Source organism: Drosophila novamexicana, unplaced genomic scaffold (assembly GCF_003285875.2).
Source record: "Drosophila novamexicana strain 15010-1031.04,08,12 unplaced genomic scaffold, DnovRS2.1 tig00000121-arrow-pilon, whole genome shotgun sequence".
Lineage (NCBI taxonomy): Eukaryota > Metazoa > Arthropoda > Insecta > Diptera > Drosophilidae > Drosophila > Drosophila novamexicana.
Window position 1 is genome coordinate 2602377 of NW_020824773.1, and position 23095 is coordinate 2625471.

Sequence of the window (23095 nt, forward strand, 5' to 3'; positions counted from 1 at the left end):
TCACGTTACTCGATGCGTTTCTTCTATAAACAAGTTTATTTAAAAGCTTACATTTAACTTACGAGCTGGCTGTGCTTTGTAACTTAATGTCAACTACAACTATATTATTTTTGGCAGCTTTATGCCGCCACCAACGGCCCAACCGATGCTCCTGGCCCACAGCCACATACAGCTTGGTGCCATCGGCATTGAAAGTCAGGCCATTTATGAAGCCCGCAATGGATATTGTTTGAATCGGCTGCAGCTTGCGCGCATTTGGATTGCTTTGCCACAGTCTGACACAGCCGTCGCAAGAGCCTAAAATACAAGAAACATTTTAAATTCAGGCTTTACATTTGTTAAAGTGCTCCAGCCGCACCTGTTGCCACCAGATCTGTATTGACCACAACGGCAATGGCTGTTATCCAGTTGGCTACGCCATTCTCGCCCTTTCCATGCGCCAGTTGCGTTGTGCAAATTGGCTTCTTCTTCAAGGCGCTCCACAAGCTAATGGCACTGCAAAGATTATGAGCGTATGTATTAATAATATATTAGTTATTAACATTTGGTGTCCTAACCCATCAACGCCGCCAGAGACGAAATGCTCATCATTAATCAGCTTGACGCATTCAATGCCGTCTCTGTGTCCGTTGTAAATCAGCTGGGACTCTTCGGTAATCTTCCAAATGCGTAACGAACAATCTGAACCGCCTGCGGTTATAGCACGTTCCCGACTCAGTGCATCTATGCTCGTGACAGCAGTCTGGTGTCCAAACCTATATTAAATTGTGATTAGATTGGAATTCAAACTAGACTGCTTTGTGGCGCACACTCACAAACTCTCCACGTAGGCCAACTCATCCACAGACCAAATCTTCACTGAGCGATCCTTGGCCGCCGAGTACAGCTCGTGCGTGCCCTTGCGAAATACCAGACCCGCGACATTATCCCTGTGCCCCTTGAACGTTTTTACATGCTTCATGGTCTGTGGACACCAGATCTGTATGTTGGGGCCGCCCTCGGCCAATGCCATATACTTCAAGTCTGTGGACAGGCAAATGGCAATGACATGCGATCTGCGCTTTTTGTTCGTTTCGGGCTCCTCGCGATGCGGCAGCACGTCGCCTCTGTCCAGCACTTTCCCACTCTCCGTGCACCATTTGAGTACATATTGCGACTTTGCGCCCGTGTACAGGTATTTGCCATCTGCGCTGAGAGCTAGGGCACAAAGCGGCGTGTGGTGCACCTTGTGCTTGAGCACGCTCTGGATTGTACACGATTGGAGGCCAGCAGCTATGTTGCGACGCAATCGCCCTACACTATCCAAGTACTCGGTTTGTAGACGCTGCTCGACACTCTGGCTCAACTCGCGATGCTCGGCACGCTCCGCCTCCTGTTTCTCTATTTCAGACAAATATTGCTTGGCCAGACGCAAACGTTTGTCTTGGGGTGTTTCCTCCTCTTCTTCGTCGGTGGAGAACGCTAAAGTGTTGTTGCCCATATCGCTGTTATATTCCTCATCATCACTGGCAATCTCCTCGTCGTCCACCTTGGCGCGTCGTTGTTTTTTTGGCCCTGGAACTGTTGCATTTTGTGTTTTTTTGCCCGGTTTAGCGCCGCCTTTGGTTTTTGCTGCGTTAAACTATAATGTGAATTGCCGTGTGCTGAATTTTGTGTGTATTTCTTTGAGTTATTGGGCTCACCTTGCGCTTTTTGTTGGCCTGTTTGGCGGCGCCTGGTTTCAGAAAAAACGATGAGGACATTTTATGAATTGTAATTTCTAAAAAGTTTAAACGCTAAACAGGCCCACGTGCATAGTATAACGCGCTTGGTATTTTTTAGACATTGTTTAACACATCAGCTGTGTGCATCGTGTAACAGGCTGACTGCTATGACTTTTAAGTGCCAATACCAACCAACGTGACGTTTTGTAGCACTATAGAGGCGCGCAAAGCGTAAATTCAAAATTTAAATTCGTCGCATGGGTAAAATTATTCTCAACTTGCAGTTTTTCTCTGAATCAAAATTTATAAAATAAAAACAACTTGGTGTTTATTGTTATTGCCTGTACGTTTATTGAAATAACTAAGTACTTTAAATTATATTATATATATATATATGTATATATATATATATATATATATGGTTATTAATATTAATTAAATCAAATGGTTTGAATTCCGTTTTTCATTTATTGTTTCAAATTTAGCAAATACGCATTACATGAATTATAATGATGAATCAAGTTGGGTTTGTCTAACTGAATATGTTCTCCCGAGTGTTATAAAATTATCACAAATTATGTATACGTTGATTTCTCGTTTTGTGTAAGTTTTTCTTTTTATTTGCATTATTATGGTAATAAAAATAAATTAAGTGTTGCGCTCTGTGCGCTGCCCAGGCGGCAGGCGTTGGTTGGTTTGGTTTGGTTTGTGAGAGTGGAGGGGAAGGTTAGGTACCTACAGAGAACCAAAAAACGCGCTATTGACCGCGCGTCTGTAATTGTATAAAACTAAGTAACGTTCTAAATTAAAATTTTAGGATTGCTAATTATAAAAAAACACATTAAGTGAGAATAGGAATAATGGGCATGTGCCCTCTCACTTTTACATGATCGAGCACAGGCCCGACGTTTCGACGCCATTTTGCACTTTCTTCGTTTTCTTGAGCGTCACCTGTCGCAGCGCCGGCTTCAGTTCGATAACAGGCTCCGGCTCAGCTTCAACTGCAGCGGGTGGTGGTGTTATCGACTTTTGCGCAGCGGCCGTTGTTGCTGGGCCGCCGCCCCCGCCGCTGCTGCCAGTTGCTGCTGCTGGCGCGCCCAGCGATGTTGCTGCTGTTGTTGTTGTTGTTGTTGTTGTTGTTGTTGCTGCTAGTGTGGGCAAACGTGAGTTGACATTATTGTTGTTGTTGTTGCTGCTGCTGCTGCTGCCGTAGCTGCTGCCAATAACCGAAATGGAACTAATGTTTGCAGGCGGCGCATTAAGGCAAGTGCTGCTGCTGGTGGCAATCTTCGGCACAAACGTATTGCCTCCGCACAGCACTGGAATTGTGGAAATTGTTTGTATGGAATTCTGCTGCTGATGCACATCGGCATTTCCCGTGGCGCCAATTACACTTATGGCCGACACTTGCGAGTCCGTTGCTGCTGCTGTTGCCGCTGCCGACGTCGTCGTTGTTGTTGAGGCACTATTATGACTATTACTACTTGTATTCTTAGTGATATTTATTTTTATTTTATTAACTATGCTAGCCAAAGGTAACGCCGGCGCCGGTCCCGCTGCGCTCAGATTATGCGTCTCCTGTGGATTCTCACCATTAAAATCAGCCTCGCTGTTGCCTGCCATCGCAGCGCTTGGCTCCAGTTCCAGATCATCCTCATTAGCCGTCATAGAAAGCGATGTTACCGAGGCGGGACGCTCCATGGTTGCCGGCGAGGCGGTTGAATCGATGGTCTGGGTTTGAGTTTCTGAGCACAGTCAAGAAATGTTCAGTTAGAATCAGCATGAAAATATATATATTTATAATTAGAGTACTTACCACTGCTTAGTATAGATATTTCATCTTCTGGCAGTGGCACCAATTGCACCACCGTGCCCACATCCTCAAAGCCGTCGTCTTCGTCCTCTTCGTCATCATCTTTGGGCTCCTCTTTGATTTTAACATTGAGCATTGGCATTGGCTCTTTTTCTACGTAGGTGTCCAAATCGGTAAAGGGAATGTTTGGCTCCTGTATCTCTACATCCGACTCATTGGCATTCTCTGCCCTTTGTTGTTGTTCTTCATCCTTTTGTTGTTCCTTCTTTTGCTCCTGTTCACCAGAAGTTGCTGACGTTGTTGGCTTCTCACTTGGCGCCTCTGTCTCTGGTTCAGCAGTCACAGCCATCGGCACATATTCATCATCGTCGTCGTCGACGATTTCTGTAACACTCGGCTCCTCATTAGGCAGCACAATGACATCGTCATCGTCGTCATCCAGCAGCATGGTTGATGTCTTCTTGGCATCATCTGTGAGGCGGAGGTAAGACAGTGGATTAGTATGGACATGGTATCGTTTTAATTGGTGGCACTCATAAATGAACTTCTTAACTTTCACTTAAAGCTTACCCGAGTCATCCTCCACCTTGATAAGCGTATCCATGGCATTGTCATCGCTGGCATTGAGCATATCCATATCCCCATTGGTCGTGGAATCGTTTACAACTGCCGCCGGCGGATTAAGAGACGCCTTGTAGTCTTCATAGCACAGAGGATGATAGATTTTCTCGTCCACACGTATAGCCGAGCGAAGATGCCATTCCTCCAGCTCTTCGTTGTAGAACTGTTCGAATTTCTCATGACACATGTCACAGCTGCGATCCAAATCATCCGTGCCAGCGGCACAGCTGGGCACGGGTGAGTCCAGCGAACGCTGCTGCGACACCTCATCGATAGCATCGGGTCCCAGTTGCTGACCCTGCGCCTCCAGGAAGTTCCTTTCACGCTCCTCCACATCCTCAATTTCTTCGTACTGCCGCCAATCATTGAGATCATAAAACCAACGTCTAGACGTTGCCTTGCGCGTTGAGTCACGTTCACGTCGATTTTGTCGGAAATGCCAGTCCAAGTGTTGGCTATACTTGATTGTCTGCTCAGGCGGGAAGCGTACACCACAGCTGCTGCACTGCATGCCCAAATATAAAGTGGCTATAACAGCCGACTGTCGCGTCTTGATTGTTTCTGGTTTGTGAAGTTCAATGCGCTTAATGGGCTCCGTGGGCGGTGCAGCAGGCGCAGCTGCTGCGGCATCTTTGCTGGAGCTGGAGCTCGTCTCCACGGCAGGTACATTGACGGCGCCGCTACTGCTTGCAACGGCAGATGTCGCTGCTCCACCAATTATACCAGACGAGACGAGTTTCTGGAAGAGCTCATCAATGTTGAGATTACCTAGAGCAGCTGCGGCCACGGGCAGTGGGACTGCTGGAGCTGGAGTTGTTGTTGTGGCAGCTGGAGCAGCTGCTGGCTGCTCGAGCGTCGGAACTGCAGGCGGTGCTGCGGCTGCAATCACGGGCACTGGCAGGGGCGGCGGCTGTGGAGGCTCCGCTGGCGCCTCGGTCTTAATGTACACCATGTCCTGAACATGCGCCTTGCCCGCCTGCACTCCTTTGGGCAGTGTGCCAAAGCGTATAAAACAATTGCGGCCGCCATTTAACTTCATGCTCTTGGGCAAGCCGCCATATTCTAGCTTCTGGAGCTGGCCATCGAGCAGCGCATACAAGAAACTGTCCACGAATTGCAGCGAATGCTGCTCGGCGCCCAAATGGAACGTTTGCTGACGTCCGTCCAGAAAGAGCGGTACAATTGTGTGTGCATCGACAATCATGTTGATCTTGCCTACAACCAGATCCCGGCGCACGCGTCCTATGTCCACATTCGGCGGTGGTCCCTCCGCTTTCAGTACGTGCAGTTTGTTGCCAATTGGCAGCGAAACGGGCGGCCCACCAAAGTAGATCTCATACCAGTGCTCATCGATATACAGCTCACGGGAGGGATGGCCAAAGCGTATGCGATGCAGCTGCCCATCCAACTGAAAGGGCTTGTAGTCATCGTTAAAGCTCAACGCCAGCGGCTCATTGTGATCAATGTAGATGGCACGCTGGCCATGCTGGAAGCCAATCTCGTGCGGCTCATCACCATCCATGAATATGATGGCCACCTGATTATAAAAGCGTATCTCCTTGCTGCCGCCATCGATGGTTATGCTGCGCACCACATCCGCCATCGGATTATCCAATGAATTAATGGCCTTGGTTATGCTTACCGGCGGCACAGGCGGCAGTGACAGCATTGAGGGCGGCTGCGGTGGTGGTGGCACCGCAGTTTGGGTCATAACCAACGGTGGATGCTGCCAGGGCATGCCGCGAAAACCACCGCCGCCACCTCCGCCGGCTGAAACATTCGCTCCTGTCATGCGCTTGTTGTTATTATTATTATTGTTGTTCTGGGCCAACTGCCAAGCGGCTCGTTGTGCTGCCGCCGGATCCACCTGCTCGCCCCATTTACTAGGCTTACGCCGCTTGCCGTCACGCTTATTCTTCTGCTTGGGCGGCTGCTGTGGCTTTTCGGGCATGGCCTGTGCCGGCATCAGCTGCTCCTCGTAACGTGGCTCACTATCGCTGCGCGGCGAGCTGGAGGCGTGGTTTTCATTGCCCTTCAGTTTGGGTATGCGCTTGCGCAGCACCGCATCGCGTGCAGCATTCCGTTCTATATCCTCATCATCGGCGGCCTCGCGGCGTTTCTCCTTCAATTTACTGCTCTCGCTCATGACCACCACCTTGCTGACTAGCTCTTTGTATTGTTCCTGATTCATGCCGTGATTCTCAAACATCTCCTGCGCCTGGCTGAGAATCGTGCGCATCTTTTCGTCGTGCGCCTCCTGCGAGTCATCGTTGACCTTTAGCTCCGACAGCTGTTTGAGACGCTGCGCCATGGGATGCTCTTTGGATTTTTCTGTGATAAGGGTTTAAGAATTTGATAAGTTTAAACCGAATGAAATTATGCCGCCCAACGACTTACCCTTGGATAGCTTATTGTTGTGACGCACAGTCTTGGCCAATTTGGCGCGTAGTTCATCCAGCGTGGGCTTTTTGACGGGCGACGAAGGTTGTTTGACAGTTTGCTAAAGAAGATTGGATAAAGTTTTAAAAACCATATAAATATATACTAATTCAACTAGTAAAATGATTGACCGACTGACTGATGGATAAGAAACGCTCAATCAATCCCATAAATTCCCTTTTTATCTAAATTTTGTAATTTCGAAAAATGGAAAATGGGCAAAGTTTAATTTGCTCTCGAATCTAAGAAATGTTAAAGCTTAGCATGAATAATAAATGAATGCGTGTTTCTCCGATGTTGGAAAATTCATCACATTATAGGGAAAGCCAGTTAATAACAAAAAATCTTTCATATAAACACTTTGAACCAGCAAAGTATTTTACACTATACACACCTTATTGGCCTCCCAGTTGTCCATAGAGTCATCTTCGACGACAATAACGCCACCTGGCACAATAGTATTAGGTTTGACAGGCAGCTCGCGTCGCAAATCCACATCCTCACTGCCAAAGAGACTGAAAACGAACAGTGGAAATCACATTTAGCTTGGGGTAAACTTTAAAGATGTGTCTGTACTTACGCATCCAGTTTGGTGGATTTGCTGCGTTTCTGTTGTGGTTGTTGCTGTTTATCCTCCTCATCGGTATCGCCATCGGGCGGCAGCTGACCAGCCGAACGCTTTTCACCGGCGCCCTGCGACAGCTGCTTGCCAAGAGACTCCGATGACGCGGGCGCTGGCGAGGATTGTCTGACGCTGGTCGCGTTCGAGGCGACTGTTGCTGGTGCTGCTGCTGTTGTTGTTGTTGTTGCTGCTGCTGCTGTTAGCATTGTTGCTGTTGATAAATTCGCTGTAGATTTTTCTAATTTATTAAACGGTTTTTGTATTTTGAACGACACTTTTGTGGGCAATTTGGAGGAACTGTTCGTTGCGTTGGAGGCGCCGCTAGCATTTGTTGTGCTGCTGGTGTTGTTGTTCTCATTGCGGCTGCTATCTGACACGGTTGCTGGTGTTGTCGATTCTGGCGCTTGCTTGCCGATTGCTATGGTCGGTGGCGGCGGCGTTGCTAGCCTGACAGTAGCCGACAATTCGGCCAATTTGGCAAATGGCCGCAAATCGACGTCCTTGCAAGATGCATCTAAATGCGGCGAGCTGGAAGCAGCTGGAGGCGGACGTGGGCCTGGTTCAAGTATGTGAAATGTATCTAGAAATTGGTATTTTATGCTTGCAAAACAGAGTTCTTACAGCAAACAATAAAAATAAGGAGCTTGTGTGCCAAAGAAATTAAAAACTATATGGCCTATATACAATACTAATCAAAATAGGATTTGAAGAAAATTATAAAAAGAATGTTTTTAAAAGAATAATTAAAAATCATAAATATGGGCGGGACATCAACATACACCAGACACAGCAATTGAGCTAGAAAAATTAGTGGAAAATCAAAACAAAATAATAAAACTATTCAATTTGCAGTTGGTTCCGTTAAGGAAGCAGGTTAGATTAAATGAAATAATATTAAAAAAAAAAAACTAAAAAAGGGTCTACAAATTGAAATTACGAATTAAAAGTGCCGTTCTACAAATACAAAAATAAATCATAATAGTAAAGTAAATTATATCATATACAAATATATATGTACATATATAGCGAGACATATATCATGTATACAACTATACAATACGCTTAAATAAATTATTATTATTTTTTTAATGCTGTTTTTTTTAAATATTTACGTTTATGTCAAAAGTTAAAAATTATTTACGTTTGGTTTGGGGTTATTTTTTCTTTTCTGTCAGACGTTTACAACAAATTAAAACTGCAGTCTTTATTTCTTCTTAGTTTTTATCAAAACTGATATAGAGCATATATCATTTTTATCAGTTACAACAATTTCATCACAAGTATTTATCACGGTTTTAAATTCGTTTTTTTTTTTTTTACAATTACACAAAGTAAATAGACTTAAAATTACACCAAAGGCGGCACCTGGCTACGTTTTGCATTAATTAAAACAACTGGAATGCAAAAGGTTTTCAAACGCATTTTATTGAATGTTTTTTTTTTAGTTCTTGTTTTTATCTTTAATTTGAACTTTTTGGTATTAGCTCTTAAGTATTAAAAAAAATTTGCATAATTATCATAGGTTTATATAGTTTCGGTTAAAATTTGGAAATATAAATTTAAAAAGCATCTACAAAATAGACCCAAAAAAATCGGTTCAAGTGAAGCAACGAGTGAAAATAACTCACCAAACAATTCGATGCAACGCCTTCGAGCCAAAGAAAACGGTCAAGAAAATTGGAAAATAACACAGAACGACAGAATAAGTGATAACCATGAGGTTATCATCAATCGGTATGTCCAAAACTTTTTCGAGCAAAGCGCAAAAGTAATTAAATTTTTTAGTTTGTGAAGAGCTTGAGGAAGCTTTAAGAAAAGGCTTTGAGTTTTAAGTGTAATAATACGATTAAGATCTTTAAAATATTTAACTAGAAATTTAACTTTGACAATATCCTTTTAAATTTTATATTAAAGCCTTTTCATGTATAGAGCTTCAATCAGCTTTAAACAAACGCTTTGATTTTAAAGCTGTTTAATTATATAGATTAGAGCTTTTTGCACTTTGCTTATTATTTTTTGGACAAATGAGGAATCAACTGTCTGAGGCAGTTTTTCCAATGGGATCAACACTTAACACCTACGCCCACAACAACCCCAACCTGACCCTGTTGCCTGAGCCTTGGGTGCCGCCAATTTGGTTTGTAATTTCTGCATATTTCAACTACTTTGTTATATGTGTTACTAATCATGTCGAGATCGACTTGGCTGTTGGCTAACAAGTGTGAGATTAGAATTAAAAATTGTTTCTTACGTTTCTCTAAATCATTTGCGATGACGGCATTAGCTGCAGCTGTCGCTGTTGTGGCCGTGGCGTCTACTGCAGCTGCTTGAGCTACGGTTACAGCTGGTGTTGACTTCGCTGGCTCTGGTGATTTGCTGCGCTCCACGCTGCGCATGTCCACATCCAAATAAATTGGCGATCGACTGCGCGATCGCGCATTGCTTGAGCCACCCGATTTGCTGCGGCCGCTTATAGTTTTGTGTGTGGCATTGCGCTTGGATTTGGCTGGTGAGCTAGCGGGTGAGCTGCTCTTGCGCTTACTGCTTGCCGGCGAGCCGCCATTGTGTGCATTGCGTTCGTTATGCTCCTTGCCGGAATGCTTGTCGCGAGAGCTTGACGAACGCTTAACAGGCGAGACACTGCTGCTGTTGCCGCCCTTGTGCCTGCCATCAGAGCCAGAGGATGATGTTGAGGCAGTAGAGCTTTTAGATTCGCTTCGCTTGCGATTGCTTGAGGAGCTGTGGTGATTACTGCTGCTGCTTAACTTGCTGGAGCGGTTGCTGCCTGTGTTGCGCAGCGGTGACTTGCTGCGCGATCGACTAGATTTGTGTGTTGTTGTTGAGGAGCTGGAGGGAGCGGGCGCTTTGTGGCTCTCGAGGCGTGAATCAAGTGCACGCATAGGCGCTGCCATTTGTGCTGACTGTTGCGGCTGCATTTGGCGCGCCAGGCGCGGATCGCGCGGACGCACCGAATTGAGCATAGCCGGATTAACCGGATGCACCTTTGGCTTGTTGGCAAAAGCCTGCGAATTGTCAGATATTAGCTTTGTTTGACTTATTTTTACTTAAGGATAACCTACCGGTTGTCCAATTATTGGAATCATGCCGCCAGAAGCAACAGGCGCCATGGGACGCACATGCCGCATGCCGCTTGGATACATGGGAGGCGCCACAGTGGGTGGTATGACTGTTTCCATGCCTGGTGGACGCAGTACGGATACGGGAGCAGGCATGCCGATTGGCGCTACAGCAATGGCATCTGCTGCTTGACTTAGTTGACGCTCCTGTTCCTTTAAATGCATTTTAGTTTGCTCCAATTCAAGTTCCAGCTTCCGCTTCTTGAGCTCCAGCAGCTCACGAGTTTTAGCCTGTAATATCTCCTCCATGTCGCCAGGCAGGGCCGAGTTCACGGGCATAGGCACCATGCCCTATAGATACACACGTGATTAGCTAACTTTCTTATCTTTTTTTTTTTTTCGTTTTGTGCCTTAAGACTTACCGTCTTTAGAAAATCGGGATTGACATGTATGGCAGGATTAACGTGTATTTTGTTTGGCTGACTTGGTTTGGCAGTAATCGGCCAATTGTTGTCCAGACGTTTGACTTTAACATCTAGGGCATACATTTTGGATGGCGGGAACACATCGTTCCAGGTCTGCCGGAGCAGATACATGCGCTCACGCACTTTCTCCAGTACCTGCGATGGCGAGTGTTGTACCTAAGTATTGGGGTTTCGAAGATTAGTTAAATTAATTAACAATTACTTTTAGTGATAAGTTTGTGACTTACCGACTCGAAGGCGTTGAGAAATATGTTGACTATGCATTGCCCAAACAACTGAACGTAGCTGCTTTTCACATTCTTAATTATTGAATCAATTAAATATAGTATGGGCAATTTGAATTCGGGCGGCACCTGTTTGATTTGGTAAGATAGGTAAGAATAAATAGAACATAAGTTTCTACAACGTCGCTAGCGAAGTGTGTGGACACAGATTGAGGCACATCATCATCAACATCAATTCACTTAGTCCTGGGTCACGATTGACAATCATAATGACAATGACAACGACGACGACAACGGCAGCTGCTGCACACGAATGCATCTCCATGTTGTAGGTGGGGGCAGTTGAGCAAAGCAAAGCATTAGCCAAAGAGCTACATAACTTTGAAAGGGGCACTAACTACCAATTTGTGGAACTCTCAATGAAACCCAACAAAAGAAACGCCCTAAAACAAACCATAAATACAACATTTTCGAGTTAAAAATAATTTTGTATAAATTAATTATACGAAAGTATCCTAGTTCTGATTTTACTATGTTACATTGGAAAACAATATGTACATAACCTTTCAAGAAACCAATTTAATATGTTAAATTAAAAAAAAATCTTTAAATATCTAGATTTTGAGAGACATAACCTTCCTAGGATATCAACAGACTTTGAGGTTAGGTATGGAATAATATCACCTAGGTGTACAACGTAGAGGTATTAAAGGGGTTAAAGAGTTAATGCCGTGTACTTTTGAAGTTTTATACATAACTGAATTATTTTGCCTCAGTATCCTTCTTGCCAAAATTTCTTCTTTCTTTTGTTATACACAATTCGCTGCGTGTCAGATATATGTTATTATGTTTTGTTTGTTTTTTGTTTTTCTTTTCAAGCAATGTTTATTTCTTGTATAAAATAAAAGACAACTTGATGACAATTGTTTAAGTATTTTCTCTTTTATTGCAATTTTCTTTTCGATTCTTTTGTGTATTTTATGTACTTCAAGGTATCGAGGAAAAAGAAGAATAGAAGTATATAGTAAACGTCTTACCTTGTAGAGGATAAATCAGTCTCTGCTTAAAGCCCAAATAAATATTGTAAATTGAGTTAAGATAGTTTCTATTTTACAGTTTAAACGCAAAAACCAATGGATATTAGTTTCGCTGAAACTTACATAACGTTCATCTATTGGTTTTTTGGCTATCCAACCCAATTTATCTTAAGAGAACGTGTGCTTTGAGGTATTATCAAAGAAAATCTGGTTTAAGAGTGTAATAAATCTGTGATGTATTATGACGCTTTGGTAAATATGCCTATATCTTTGAACACAAAATTCATAAGGCGAAAAGTCCATCGATATTACTGACAGTTCTTTATTTTTTTAAATAAGACCAATAGAAAGAAAATATATGAATACATAATGCATGTATATATTCTCTTATCTGTCAGACCTTCTTAACCACGGTTGCCATAAGAGGTTCAAATGAACAACCTCAGATATTTTATAGATTTAACGGAACAAGGGAACTTTTTTCTAAGATTTGTATCTTCTGTACATATTTTTACATATTTCATATATATATTAATTTTTTCACCTTTCCAAATGTACAAAGATAAGCATCTACGTTCAATTTAGATTGAAGATTTTAAGAACTGAATACGAAATACGATTGTATAATTTACATCGAGTAACGTAATCCTCACATTTTTGTAAGATATCTAAGCAGGTGGCAAGCGTGTTCTAAATTGTTAACACTCGTCGTTATTGATGGCTTTTCAACTGAAGAACTATCGTGTTTTCCCTAAGGCACCTAGCACACTTTGGACATGGAGATCATGTGTTTACACAACTGCCGTGCGATTGGCGGGCGGCATTCGTGCGCAGGACTCGGATCACTTTGTTCATGTGTATGTTTCAGTATGTCGGATGGGTATGTGTGTGTGGGTGTGTGTCTCTATTTGTGTGGGTGTTGTAGCTGTTTAAGTAATTATGCTTTATTTGTTAACCTGGCTGATGTGATATTCCACCACGCGCACAATGACATGGGCATAGTTGATATTCTCCTCGGCGAGCATGGTGAGCATATTGATGAGCGGCTTGCTATTGCAATTCAAATCCGTTAGACTGGATAAATACTCTTCGCCAATGCGGCGTGCATCCTCCGGATAAGATTGGAATATATGATCCATAATCAGGCTTTCTTCTTGAATTCCTGTGGCTTCTCTTATATTCCGTATCACGATTTACAAAAAATGCAGTTGTTAGCTGAAATTGAAGAATTAACAACAAAAAAATAAAACAAATAAAATAATATTTAGCAAATATGCTTCATTTATATATCGCATATGATATACATATATGTTTACACACAAACATACATATATATATATATATATACATTTTCCGCAACATCCCAAGTCATGGGGTCAAACACAAACATTTTATGACCATATACAACAAAGAAATAATACACTAAATATATGCCTACATAAAATAATTGTTGATGTGGCTTCGCACCTATGAACACAAAACACATGTAAACAACTACACGCAGCCAACTCAATATATTTATATATACATGCACATACATACTGTTCATGGGCAAACAATAAACACACGGGCAACGGGGCTAGGGGAAGTTTTTTTCTCAGTAAATATTCAAAATGGCGGCCACCAGACATGCAAACACGCATTTTTTCACTGTTGCAAATATCTTCATTCTCAGACAATTCTATATTTTATGCACTTTAAACGTTTAAAATTGCTAAATAGACACTTATGATAATTGGATTATTTGCTGAACTTTGCATTTTCATTTTTTTTTCCCACATTTTTTGTTGCTGCAGCCACGTTTATACTGTACACGCACACGTTTACTTATAAAAAAATACAATTAGCACGCTTAAGACACGCTGGCAAACATACCTTTTAATATTAATACATTTGTACAATTCGTTTAACGCACTTTAATGAAGTGAAAAATATTTATTAAACACTTTTAAACTAAACAAAATCAGCCTTTGACAACTTTTTCACGTAACAACTGCGATGAATTTGATGAGTGTGCACTAGTGATGCGAAGTGAGTTGATAACCACATTGACGCGATTATGCTGCTGATATCGATAGTACTTGAGCAAAAATATCGCATATGATTTACAAATTTAATATCGATATTGGGTCAACTTTCTACTGCCTAGTTGGCAGCACAACTCCGAACAACCAGCTGTTGATTGATAGGGACAACAAAGGGGCGATAGATCTGGCCAACCAAATAGTTAATTTAATTTCATATACAAACTTCGCCAAAAATGGACGAGAGCGAAACTTATGTGCACAGCGCCTACCAGGTATCGATAATTCCAACGGATCTACATCACGAGGAAACTATAATCAGAGCAGCACAGTCGCTCGACTGCCTTAACAAAACAATAAACTCAATTTTCGGCCGCATCGATGCTCGATTAGAAAGAAATGGTGCCAAGGTTCAGCATATAAATGACCGTGTCATGCGTGCGCAGGCAAAAATTGATGCTCTCGTTGGCTCCAAGAAGTCTATTAAAATCTTTGCGCCCGCTCGCTTTCCCGGCAGCGCCATATTAAACAACATACCGGTCACTTTTCCCCCGCTGGTACAGAAGCCAATGGAAACGCCAACAACAACAACAACGGAGCTGCCACAGCGCCGGCATCGCAATCGCAATGCTGATTCTTCCAGTGAGCAGAACTCCGCCGCGGACATTGACTCGGTATTCTTTCATGTGCGTGGCGAGGATCAGCAGGAGACGCCACTGGTTAAGGAGCGCCAGCGCACCAATCGCATAGCCGGCCTGGGGAGCTTGCCAGCTGCGAAATCGGTGCCGGCGCTGATGCGTTTTAATACCAACGAATTTGCCTATGGCGGCGGCATCAATGGCACCGATGATTTGAATGCTTGGAAGCGCGCCCTACCGCCGCAAAGCCACAAGCGCACCGTTCACAAGCCAAAGCCGATTGGTACGGAGCTGTTGGCGCCGGCGCCACACTCATTGGCTCATGGCACCACAAAGCTGGCAACTCCCGCCGGAGATTTGCGTTATACGCCAGCAGCGCTGGCAGCGCCGGCGATAGATGTGCCACTTGATTTGCCCGATCTGCCGGGCATTGCCAATGACTTGCAATACGAGCCAGTCAAGGAGCAGACACCCATTGCGCCGTCGCATCAGTTTGTTGATTTGCCTGAATTGCCCGGTTTAATGGAGCCGGCGGCTGAGGTACCTGTGAACTTGGACATAACAGTGCAATCATTAGCGGCCCAAACGCACATGACCCGAAAAAGTAATCCAACGGTTGCGCCACCAAATATGCTACAAGCTCCACCACCGCCGCCACCACCACCACCGCCACCACCACCGCCGCCGCCGCCACCCCCACCCGCTCAACCTGCAGCCAAGCTGCCAACTGATGGAGTTATCAAACCCATATCGCCGTCGTTGGAAACACCTTTAAGCATACCAGATTCTCGTGCACCACCACCAGCCGATCCGCGTTCTGAGCTAATGGCTGCCATACGCAACGCGGGTGGTGTACACGGTGGTCGTTTACGTTCACCGGCCGCTGCGCCTGTCAATGTGGATGCTGTGGACACACAAAATGTGAACAACACAAGCCGTTCCAGAGCGGGCGGCGCTGCAACAGGTGGTGATCTTATGGCGGATCTGCACAATAAACTCATGCTACGCCGAAAAGGAATCTCGGGCAGTCAAAATCCTGCGGATCAATCGGGAAATCCCATGATGTTGCAACTGTCGAAAATAATTGCGGCGCCAGTAGAGAAGAGTAAAGGTTCCATGTCCAGCGATGAGGGCAATTCCGAGGACGACGAAGACGCTTGGGAGTAGTAGTAAATCGAATTAGAGTTAAATTAGTTCCAGCTATGTGCCTTGCTTTAAGCATTAGTAAAAATTATTAAAAACCATTTTGGGCAGATCGAGCATAACAATTGAGATATTACATTTTTGAGTGTTGCAAAGCGCGGGAACATTTTACTGAGGTTTGCTTATGTCGCATATGTAATTTATCGATAATTATGTATCGATAACAACGAACAGACATTGCAACGATGTCCAGTGCATCGCGTGATATAAATGATTTGTTCGACGAAATAGTGCTTACCGAGGAGAAACACGCTCGTCTGGGCTATTCTGAGGGCATCAGTGACGGCCGTGCTCAGGGCAACCAGGAGGGCTACCAACTTGGCTACGCTCAAGGTGTGCAACTTGGCGAAGAATTGGGAGCCATTTACGGCCAAGTGGTGGCACAACAGCAGCTACCACACACGAAAAAATTGCTGCGCACTTTGCAGCAGCTGCGCGAGCTCATCGAACAGTTTCCGCGGAACAATAACCCAGAGGCTGATATCATTGGCGCTGTGGAGCAAATACGCACAACGCATCGGCGACTGTGCGCTTTGCTGGGCACCAAAAAGGTTGCTCTGCAGAATCCCATCACGCACGAGCACAAGGATTTCAGTTTCTAGAGGCAACAACATGAATTATCTGGGCGACTTGCACCAGCGCCTCGATGGGGTTTTGTCATTTTTAGAACCGTATTGGACTTTTGCAAATTGCCACATGGTCAACTTCATAGTTGACAATCATTGGCTGCATATGGTGCCCCAGTCGCTGAGAGCTGAGCTAAAATCTGTTGATCATGTCAAACAAGCCATAAACATAATTTTTTCGCAAAAAAATTCGCCGCAGTTTCCAGCACTGGCTCAATTTTCGGAAACATGCAAGCATCAGCGATTGGTCAGTTGCCCGCAACTAATAACCAGTCTGGAACAACTGGGGCAACTTCTGCCTGCCACAATGGAGAAACATTTGAGCATTAATGAATTTATGAGCGCTAAAAAGTGCCATGAGGTAGGTGCCAAATGCTACTATTGAATTAATGACAGTTTACTTTGGATCCGAAGCTGGATATACAGTGAAAGCTTCAATAAAGGACAGCTTTTTTGAGAGGGCATCTGACATTTCGTTCTCAAAAGCTCGAAACAAGTTTGCATAGCAACTGAAGACAGACATAGCTGTAGACTCGAATTTGTATATATTAATCAGGAATCATTTATTTATACTTTCTTTTATCAGGTGGATCAGACGGCGGCATTGGTGAATCAACTTGTGCGAAGCACAACTCCAGAGGCCAGCGCCACATGCTACATTGTGGATGCTGGCGATGGAAAAGGATATCTCTCATCGAGATTGGCGCTACAGTACGGACATTGCGTGCTTGGGGTTGATGCCAAAAAGTCAAATACTGAAAGTGCCCTTGCACGCAATCGCAAGCTGGAGGTATGTTTTTCTATTAGATAATTACACAAGTTTTATTTCATTACTTTTGGATTCTTAATGCTAAGTTGCTTTTGCTTATGACGTCTTGTACTGAGAATGGCGCCCACTTTAGTGTCGCATTTGTTTAATCACGCATTTCACCCTCCTCGTCGTCATCCTCCATGCCTTTAATGTAAAGCACATTGTTGCAGCGTATCAGCACTTCGCCTAGATTGCCCGTAACAGATCCCTCGATGACTTCCTCGGTGTTAGCCAGCTGCATGTTCATGTAGCCATCGACGGATACCAGAAAACCTTTGTATTCCTGGCCCCATTTCAGTTTTACGAGCACAGGCTTGCCGGTTAGACCATTTAGAAATGGTTTGGGATTGATGGGCATGCCAGCTGACATATTGTTTGTTTATTTTATCTAACTTTTATGAAATGAAAAAAACAAATACGCGTATTTTCTTGCCGGCTAAAACGTTTTCGCGTCGTGCTCAAAGCAAGAAGAAGACTTGACAGCTGCGGCGTAGGGTTGTTGAATAAATATCGATATATCGATAAATATACGTATTGCGTTTAAGGTGCAGTGCTGAAAAGTGTGTGTTGTGCTAAGCTATTTTTATGAATATGTTTAACAGCACCTTTTTTTTTTGCTGTTTATTTGAATTAGCGCGCCTGGAATGGCCTAACGGAACGCGCCGAGCTACAAAGCCAAGGCATAAGACCATCAAGACGCGGCAAAAAGTCGGCCACAAAGGAAACACCAGTAAACATACCAGTTCAGAACAATTACAAAACTACGTCAAGATTTATTACCACAGAATTGAACCTGTGTGATTTAGTAAAAGAGCATTTTGAGCAGGAGCCGAATGTAACTAAGCCCAGAATATGCCTAACGGGTCTACACACCTGTGGCAATCTGGCTGCGACCTGTTTACAGGTCTTTCATGCCCAGGACAACTGTCGCGTGCTGTGTAATATTGGCTGCTGCTATCATTTATTGCGCGAACGCTATTCGCAGCAGGAATCCTATGAAAACAAGGCATTGATGGAGGAGTCAACTGATTATGGATTTCCCTTGAGTCGTTATTTACAGCAGCGTAGTGTGCGCTTGGGACGCAATGCGCGTATGCTGGCTGCTCAGTCCATAGAACGCACCTTATCGGCCAAGGAGCTACCCAACATATCGCTCTACTATCGCGCACTGCTCGAGATTTTGATATGCCGCCATGCACCGCACTTGAAGAATAAATTAAAGGTGGGCAAAGTGCACAAATTCAATAATTTCTTTGAATATGTGAAAATTTGCGCGAAGAAGCTAAATGAGCCCTGGCTGACAGCTGTAGGAGAAGCAGAGCTAGAGGCATTGCTGCAGGAGCACGATGTAGATTGTCATTATCTGTCCCTATTCTATCTGCTGCGCATGTCCTTTGCGCCGGTGCTGGAAAGCGTGATACTTCTAGATCGCTTGCTGTACCTCAAAGAGCTGGGCTATGAGCACAGTTTTTTGATTGATCTATTCGATGCGGTTATATCACCAAGACACTATGCAATAGTTGCTTTTAAGCCTTAAATGCTGAAGAGCCACACGCTATAGTGCTAAGAATTTGAGATTTATTGAATAGTATTTAAATCAATTGGAATAGCGTGCAATGAAACGTCATATAACTCTTTAACTCAACTTAGATTCATATAAATGTTTTCCATTTTCCTACTTTTATAGTAAAACTGTCAATCATTTGTCTTTAAGTGCATAGTAAATATACAATTACTAGTCTTGACATCAATCTATCTGCCTATGCAATCTTTTAATCAGCTGTTGCTATTGTATTTTATTTTTTATTATCAGCCTTCAACTCGTTATACCCTATATATATTGAAAATACTAAGAGGGCTAAAATGAATGTTGTCTATAAAGGAAAGAAAAGGCTTATCTGAACTTTAATTTCACATTTTCTTGTAGGCGGATCTAACCAGTATGTTTTTATATACTATATGGAAACTTAAAATATAGAAGTATCAGACGCAGCTAAATCACTTTTATATCTCAACTTCTTTTTAATTTTTGTTGTATGCATATATTTTAATGCTGTCTTTCTTCCCTAAAAATAAATAACTAATAATCATTTTTCTCGATAAGTTAGGGTCATTGTAACCCAGCATGTGTCGGGAGTGTGCATACATAGAACTAATTACAGGGTAACTGCTAGTTGTGCTCTCTCCAGTGGAGTACTAATAGTTGTGATTGCTTGTTATCTATTTGTAATCTTTGACAAAGATTTTCCTATAAAATGCGCACTAAAATTCAATTTTAGCAAGTGTTGTTCTAGACGCAGCAATTGTCGCACGTCGGAAATTTGTAAATACAATTACAAATCTACTAGGTCAGTTATGTGTAAATTATAATTGTGAAAAATGTGCTTAAATAAAAATGTAATTACACGCTTTATGAAAGGATATACAAGGGCAACGAATATGGATAAACGATTTGGAAAGCGCATGAAAAAACATTACGCTTTTGTGGATATAAAAAGAGAATAAGCAGATCTATTAATACCTTTTTGAAGGAACAATATTCGCGACCCTATCATAACAATTTCGCTTTCGCGTGTGATTTTATATTGCAACAAGTTAATTGAATAAAAAATTATATTTAAAAGTTTTTACAAAACATAACACTGTAGAAGTGTACACTTAAACTTCTAAACTGGTTTTTTGCAATGCGTACAAACATTTTCAGAACAATATGCAATCAACAATTTAGCAAAAAGTTCACCTTTATAAGCCCCCAGCTTGTTGACCCCTACACATGAATAACATAATAATTATAAATGATTTATGCTCAATTATATGTCGTGAAAATAACAACAAATATACAAATAATATACTTCATGAGTGAATTTTTTGTTTAGCCTGCCCAAAAATGAAACCAAATTCACGCCGTAACTTTTACAGACCTCAAAATGGCTTTAACGGAGGCGCTCTTTCTCATTGTGGGCGTACTGAGCGCTATTTATCTGTGGTTCCAGCGCAATCACAGTTATTGGCAGCGCAAGGGCTTGCCCTTCATGCCGCCCTCGCCCATTATTGGCAATACTGCGTCCGTGTTCACGCAGGAGAGCTCGTTTGGCATGTACATCTCGAAAGTGTACAGTGAGCCAAGGATGCAGGACGAGGCCGCTGTGGGCATCTATGTGGTTAACAAGCCAGCCCTGGTTATACGCGAGCCGGAACTTATCAAATCCGTGCTAATCAAGGACTTCAATCGTTTTTCCAATCGCTATGGACGCTGTGATCCGCATGGCGACGCTCTGGGCTCCAATAATTTGTTCTTTGTGCGCAATCCGCAGTGGAAGGAGATACGCACCAAGTTGACACCTGTCTTTACCAGCGGCAAGGTGAAGCAAATGTATCCACTAATGCTGGAGGTGGGTAGTCACGACCTTGGGGTTTGGTTAAGTTTTGTAAAGAGAATATTTAGAACTCCGGGCTTTGATCAAAACCAATTTGCAGTCTTGGCTTAAGATACGTCCAAACAAATCTAAGTTTAACAATTTATATAGATAGCTGCGGATCTGGAGTCACATTTGGGCAGACATCGTCCAGCACAGGGTACCGAATACATTACCGAAGTCAAGGACATATGCGCAAGATTCACCACAGATTCAATTGCTACCATTGCATTCGGAGTGCGCGCAAACAGCTTGGCAAATCCTGAGGCCGAGTTTCGTAACCAGGGACGTAAGGTCCTCGGGGCCAGTCTGTCGCGCAGCAAGGATTACTTTGTTGCCTTTTTTATGCCCAAGTTGGTGTCGTTGCTTCGCATTAAGTTCTTTACGGAGGAATATTCCAATTTTATTCGCAACACCATCAACCATGTGATGTCGGAGCGGGAACGCACGGCCACTGTGCGCAACGATCTAATTGATATCCTAGTTGGTTTACGCAAGGAGGCCGCCCTGGACCCCAGCAAGCCGCATCTGGCCAACAACAATGACTTTTTGGTTGCTCAAGCAGGTGTTTTCTTCACGGCTGGGTTCGAGACCAGTTCGTCTACTATGGCGTTTGGTCTGCTGGAGCTGGCCAAGCAGCCGGAACTGCAGGAGCGTCTGCGCCAGGAAATCAATGAAGCTTTGGTGGAGGAGGGAGGCAAGTTGAGCTATGAGAAAATCAATTCACTGGGATACCTAGCCATGGTGGTCGATGAGGTGTTGCGCCTGTATCCAGTGCTGCCTTTCCTGGATCGCGAATATCAGAGTATTCAAGGCCAGCCGGATTTGTCGCTCAAACCCTACTACGATTATAAGATGGAGAACGGCACGCCTGTTTTTATACCTGTCTATGGACTACAGCGTGATCCCAAGGTGGGTTTGTGGAACTGCGGCCCAGCGTCTGGACAAATTTATCTATTTGATATATTCTCTTACAGTATTGGCCAAATCCGAATCACTTTGATCCCGAACGCTTCTCACCGGAGAATCGAAAATCAATTGAGCCCATGGCCTATCAACCCTTTGGTCTGGGCCCCCACAACTGCATTGGAAGTCGCATTGGCCTACTCCAGGCCAAACTTGGTCTGGTGCACATCCTGAAGAATCATTATGTGCGCTGCTGTTCGCAGACTCCCAAGGACATTAGATTTGATGCCAAGACCTTTGTGCTGCAGCTGGATAAGGACATGTTACTAGAGATTGTGAACGATAGACTTTATGATGAAAAGGCTGTCTGATTTCAGCTTTACGAGTTTGAATAGAATTAACGTTGTGCGTAATTTAAGAACTTCCATTATTATTAACTTTGTAATAAACGAAATATATTTGGTGACAATAAAAATAAATTTTATTGTCTACAATTAAATGTTGTCTTATCGTATAAAGAACAACTTATCCTTATCTAGGTTTCGCTTTATTTTCTTTTTTACTTTTATAAAAAAAATATACGTGTTGATAATAAATGTTTTTGTTTGTTATTATGTTGAGATATCGCTTTGTAATGCTTATGGGGGAAACGTATAGATCAGTGATTTATATACCCTGAACCCATTGAAAATGGGTAAAAAGGATAAAAGTATCTGTGCAAATATGTGTAACAAGCAGAAGGAAGCATCTCCAACCCTATAAAGTATATACATTCCTGATCAGCATCTGTCTGTCCGACTGTCCGTCCGTACAGGCGAAATTTGGAATTTAGGTCCTTTGTCTGTTTCCGATAATCGGTTACTTGCCCCGTTTCCAAGTAATCGATCAAAATCGATATCGAAATTATAATTTTTGAGCAGAGCTCTTAGGTTTTTAGAGCCAAAACCCGACATGCAGCTTCTAAAATAGTATGTATCTTTCAAGTATCTTTCATTTTATAGCAATCGCCACCACCCCGCTATCACCACATTGCTATAAATCAAGTAAAAATACCAACTTGTATTGGCCACCAATGTAATTTGAGAATACCCGAACATTCTATAGTTCAATAAGATCTACTGTTGAAATTTTCATCAAACACAGAAGTTATTACAGAAAATGTGTCAAATGCCAACGTGAAATATATGTATACATGTGCATACACACATTTGCACGCTTCTTTATTGAATTCTATAAACAGCATTGCAATTGCGATTGTATTGTTTTCTGTGATGTGTGCAATTTTAATTCGTTTCTTTCCCACCCGTGTATGTATACACATTCTCGAGCTGAATGAACTATATGTTTTATAATATCATTTTTTAATTAATTTAATTTTCCCCGTTAAGTCTAAGAAAATAACATCCACATGAAGAGATTGTGGTTTGTGTGTGTAGGCAAAGAATTAATT

General features: G+C 43.1%; 7 protein-coding genes across 8 annotated transcripts; 4 read left to right on the forward strand and 3 right to left on the reverse strand.

The window, feature by feature from the left end:
* Window positions 1-2: 2 nt before the first annotated feature.
* LOC115757848 (U3 small nucleolar RNA-interacting protein 2) lies at window positions 3-1839 on the reverse strand. Its single transcript, XM_030698283.1, has 5 exons — window positions 1683-1839; window positions 816-1621; window positions 558-755; window positions 359-495; window positions 3-297 (listed from the first exon to the last, which is right to left on the reverse strand). Exons 1-5 carry the CDS (start codon window positions 1740-1742, stop codon window positions 59-61), a joined length of 1440 nt encoding a protein of 479 aa, XP_030554143.1. The 5' UTR covers window positions 1743-1839; the 3' UTR covers window positions 3-58.
* A 321-nt stretch (window positions 1840-2160) lies between these two features.
* Window positions 2161-14024, reverse strand: LOC115758120 (pre-mRNA cleavage complex 2 protein Pcf11). The gene is made up of 12 exons (XM_030698676.1): window positions 13897-14024; window positions 12978-13236; window positions 10988-11113; window positions 10698-10916; window positions 10279-10626; window positions 9450-10221; window positions 7157-7409; window positions 6971-7091; window positions 6535-6637; window positions 4087-6468; window positions 3520-3987; window positions 2161-3448 (listed from the first exon to the last, which is right to left on the reverse strand). The coding sequence occupies exons 2-12, from the start codon at window positions 13158-13160 to the stop codon at window positions 2586-2588; spliced, it is 5838 nt and encodes a 1945-aa protein (XP_030554536.1). The 5' UTR covers window positions 13161-13236; window positions 13897-14024; the 3' UTR covers window positions 2161-2585.
* A 242-nt stretch (window positions 14025-14266) lies between these two features.
* LOC115757995 (WASH complex subunit 1) lies at window positions 14267-15955 on the forward strand. Its single transcript, XM_030698488.1, has one exon. The coding sequence runs from the start codon at window positions 14282-14284 to the stop codon at window positions 15848-15850; it is 1569 nt and encodes a 522-aa protein (XP_030554348.1). The 5' UTR covers window positions 14267-14281; the 3' UTR covers window positions 15851-15955.
* Window positions 15956-16059: 104 nt separating this feature from the next.
* On the forward strand, window positions 16060-16500 carry LOC115758004 (protein LTO1 homolog). Its single transcript, XM_030698501.1, has one exon. The coding sequence runs from the start codon at window positions 16072-16074 to the stop codon at window positions 16486-16488; it is 417 nt and encodes a 138-aa protein (XP_030554361.1). The 5' UTR covers window positions 16060-16071; the 3' UTR covers window positions 16489-16500.
* LOC115758003 (methyltransferase-like protein 25) lies at window positions 16488-19116 on the forward strand. Its single transcript, XM_030698500.1, has 3 exons — window positions 16488-16873; window positions 17099-17302; window positions 17958-19116. Exons 1-3 carry the CDS (start codon window positions 16499-16501, stop codon window positions 18858-18860), a joined length of 1482 nt encoding a protein of 493 aa, XP_030554360.1. The 5' UTR covers window positions 16488-16498; the 3' UTR covers window positions 18861-19116.
* Window positions 17279-22119, forward strand: LOC115758002 (cytochrome P450 6g1). Of its 2 annotated transcripts, none has more exons than XM_030698499.1 (4): window positions 17279-17302; window positions 20243-20715; window positions 20851-21651; window positions 21717-22119. In XM_030698499.1, the coding sequence occupies exons 2-4, from the start codon at window positions 20251-20253 to the stop codon at window positions 22014-22016; spliced, it is 1566 nt and encodes a 521-aa protein (XP_030554359.1). In that variant the 5' UTR covers window positions 17279-17302; window positions 20243-20250; the 3' UTR covers window positions 22017-22119. The 2 variants fall into 2 exon arrangements, with proteins under 2 accessions (XP_030554359.1, XP_030554358.1); XM_030698498.1 differs by lacking the exon at window positions 17279-17302 and adding an exon at window positions 19435-19671.
* On the reverse strand, window positions 17308-17835 carry LOC115758005 (small nuclear ribonucleoprotein F). The gene has a single exon (XM_030698502.1). The coding sequence runs from the start codon at window positions 17691-17693 to the stop codon at window positions 17427-17429; it is 267 nt and encodes an 88-aa protein (XP_030554362.1). The 5' UTR covers window positions 17694-17835; the 3' UTR covers window positions 17308-17426.
* Window positions 22120-23095: the final 976 nt, after the last annotated feature.

Coding starts and splice junctions, on each gene's coding strand:
- LOC115758120 (XM_030698676.1), bottom strand. CDS start 13,160: ATGGATCATATATTCCAATCTTATCCGGAGGATGCACGCCGCATTGGC. Junction 6,469..6,534: donor CAACAATAAGCTATCCAAGG/GTAAGTCGTTGG, acceptor CCCTTATCACAG/AAAAATCCAAAGAGCATCCC. Junction 3,449..3,519: donor AATATCTATACTAAGCAGTG/GTAAGTACTCTA, acceptor GACTGTGCTCAG/AAACTCAAACCCAGACCATC.
- LOC115757995 (XM_030698488.1), top strand. CDS start 14,282: ATGGACGAGAGCGAAACTTATGTGCACAGCGCCTACCAGGTATCGATA.
- LOC115758004 (XM_030698501.1), top strand. CDS start 16,072: ATGTCCAGTGCATCGCGTGATATAAATGATTTGTTCGACGAAATAGTG.
- LOC115758003 (XM_030698500.1), top strand. CDS start 16,499: ATGAATTATCTGGGCGACTTGCACCAGCGCCTCGATGGGGTTTTGTCA. Junction 16,874..17,098: donor GCGCTAAAAAGTGCCATGAG/GTAGGTGCCAAA, acceptor TTCTTTTATCAG/GTGGATCAGACGGCGGCATT. Junction 17,303..17,957: donor CACGCAATCGCAAGCTGGAG/GTATGTTTTTCT, acceptor TATTTGAATTAG/CGCGCCTGGAATGGCCTAAC.
- LOC115757848 (XM_030698283.1), bottom strand. CDS start 1,742: ATGTCCTCATCGTTTTTTCTGAAACCAGGCGCCGCCAAACAGGCCAAC. Junction 496..557: donor GTCTCTGGCGGCGTTGATGG/GTTAGGACACCA, acceptor TAATCTTTGCAG/TGCCATTAGCTTGTGGAGCG. Junction 298..358: donor TACAGATCTGGTGGCAACAG/GTGCGGCTGGAG, acceptor CTTGTATTTTAG/GCTCTTGCGACGGCTGTGTC.
- LOC115758002 (XM_030698499.1), top strand. CDS start 20,251: ATGGCTTTAACGGAGGCGCTCTTTCTCATTGTGGGCGTACTGAGCGCT. Junction 20,716..20,850: donor TGTATCCACTAATGCTGGAG/GTGGGTAGTCAC, acceptor CAATTTATATAG/ATAGCTGCGGATCTGGAGTC. Junction 21,652..21,716: donor GACTACAGCGTGATCCCAAG/GTGGGTTTGTGG, acceptor ATTCTCTTACAG/TATTGGCCAAATCCGAATCA.
- LOC115758005 (XM_030698502.1), bottom strand. CDS start 17,693: ATGTCAGCTGGCATGCCCATCAATCCCAAACCATTTCTAAATGGTCTA.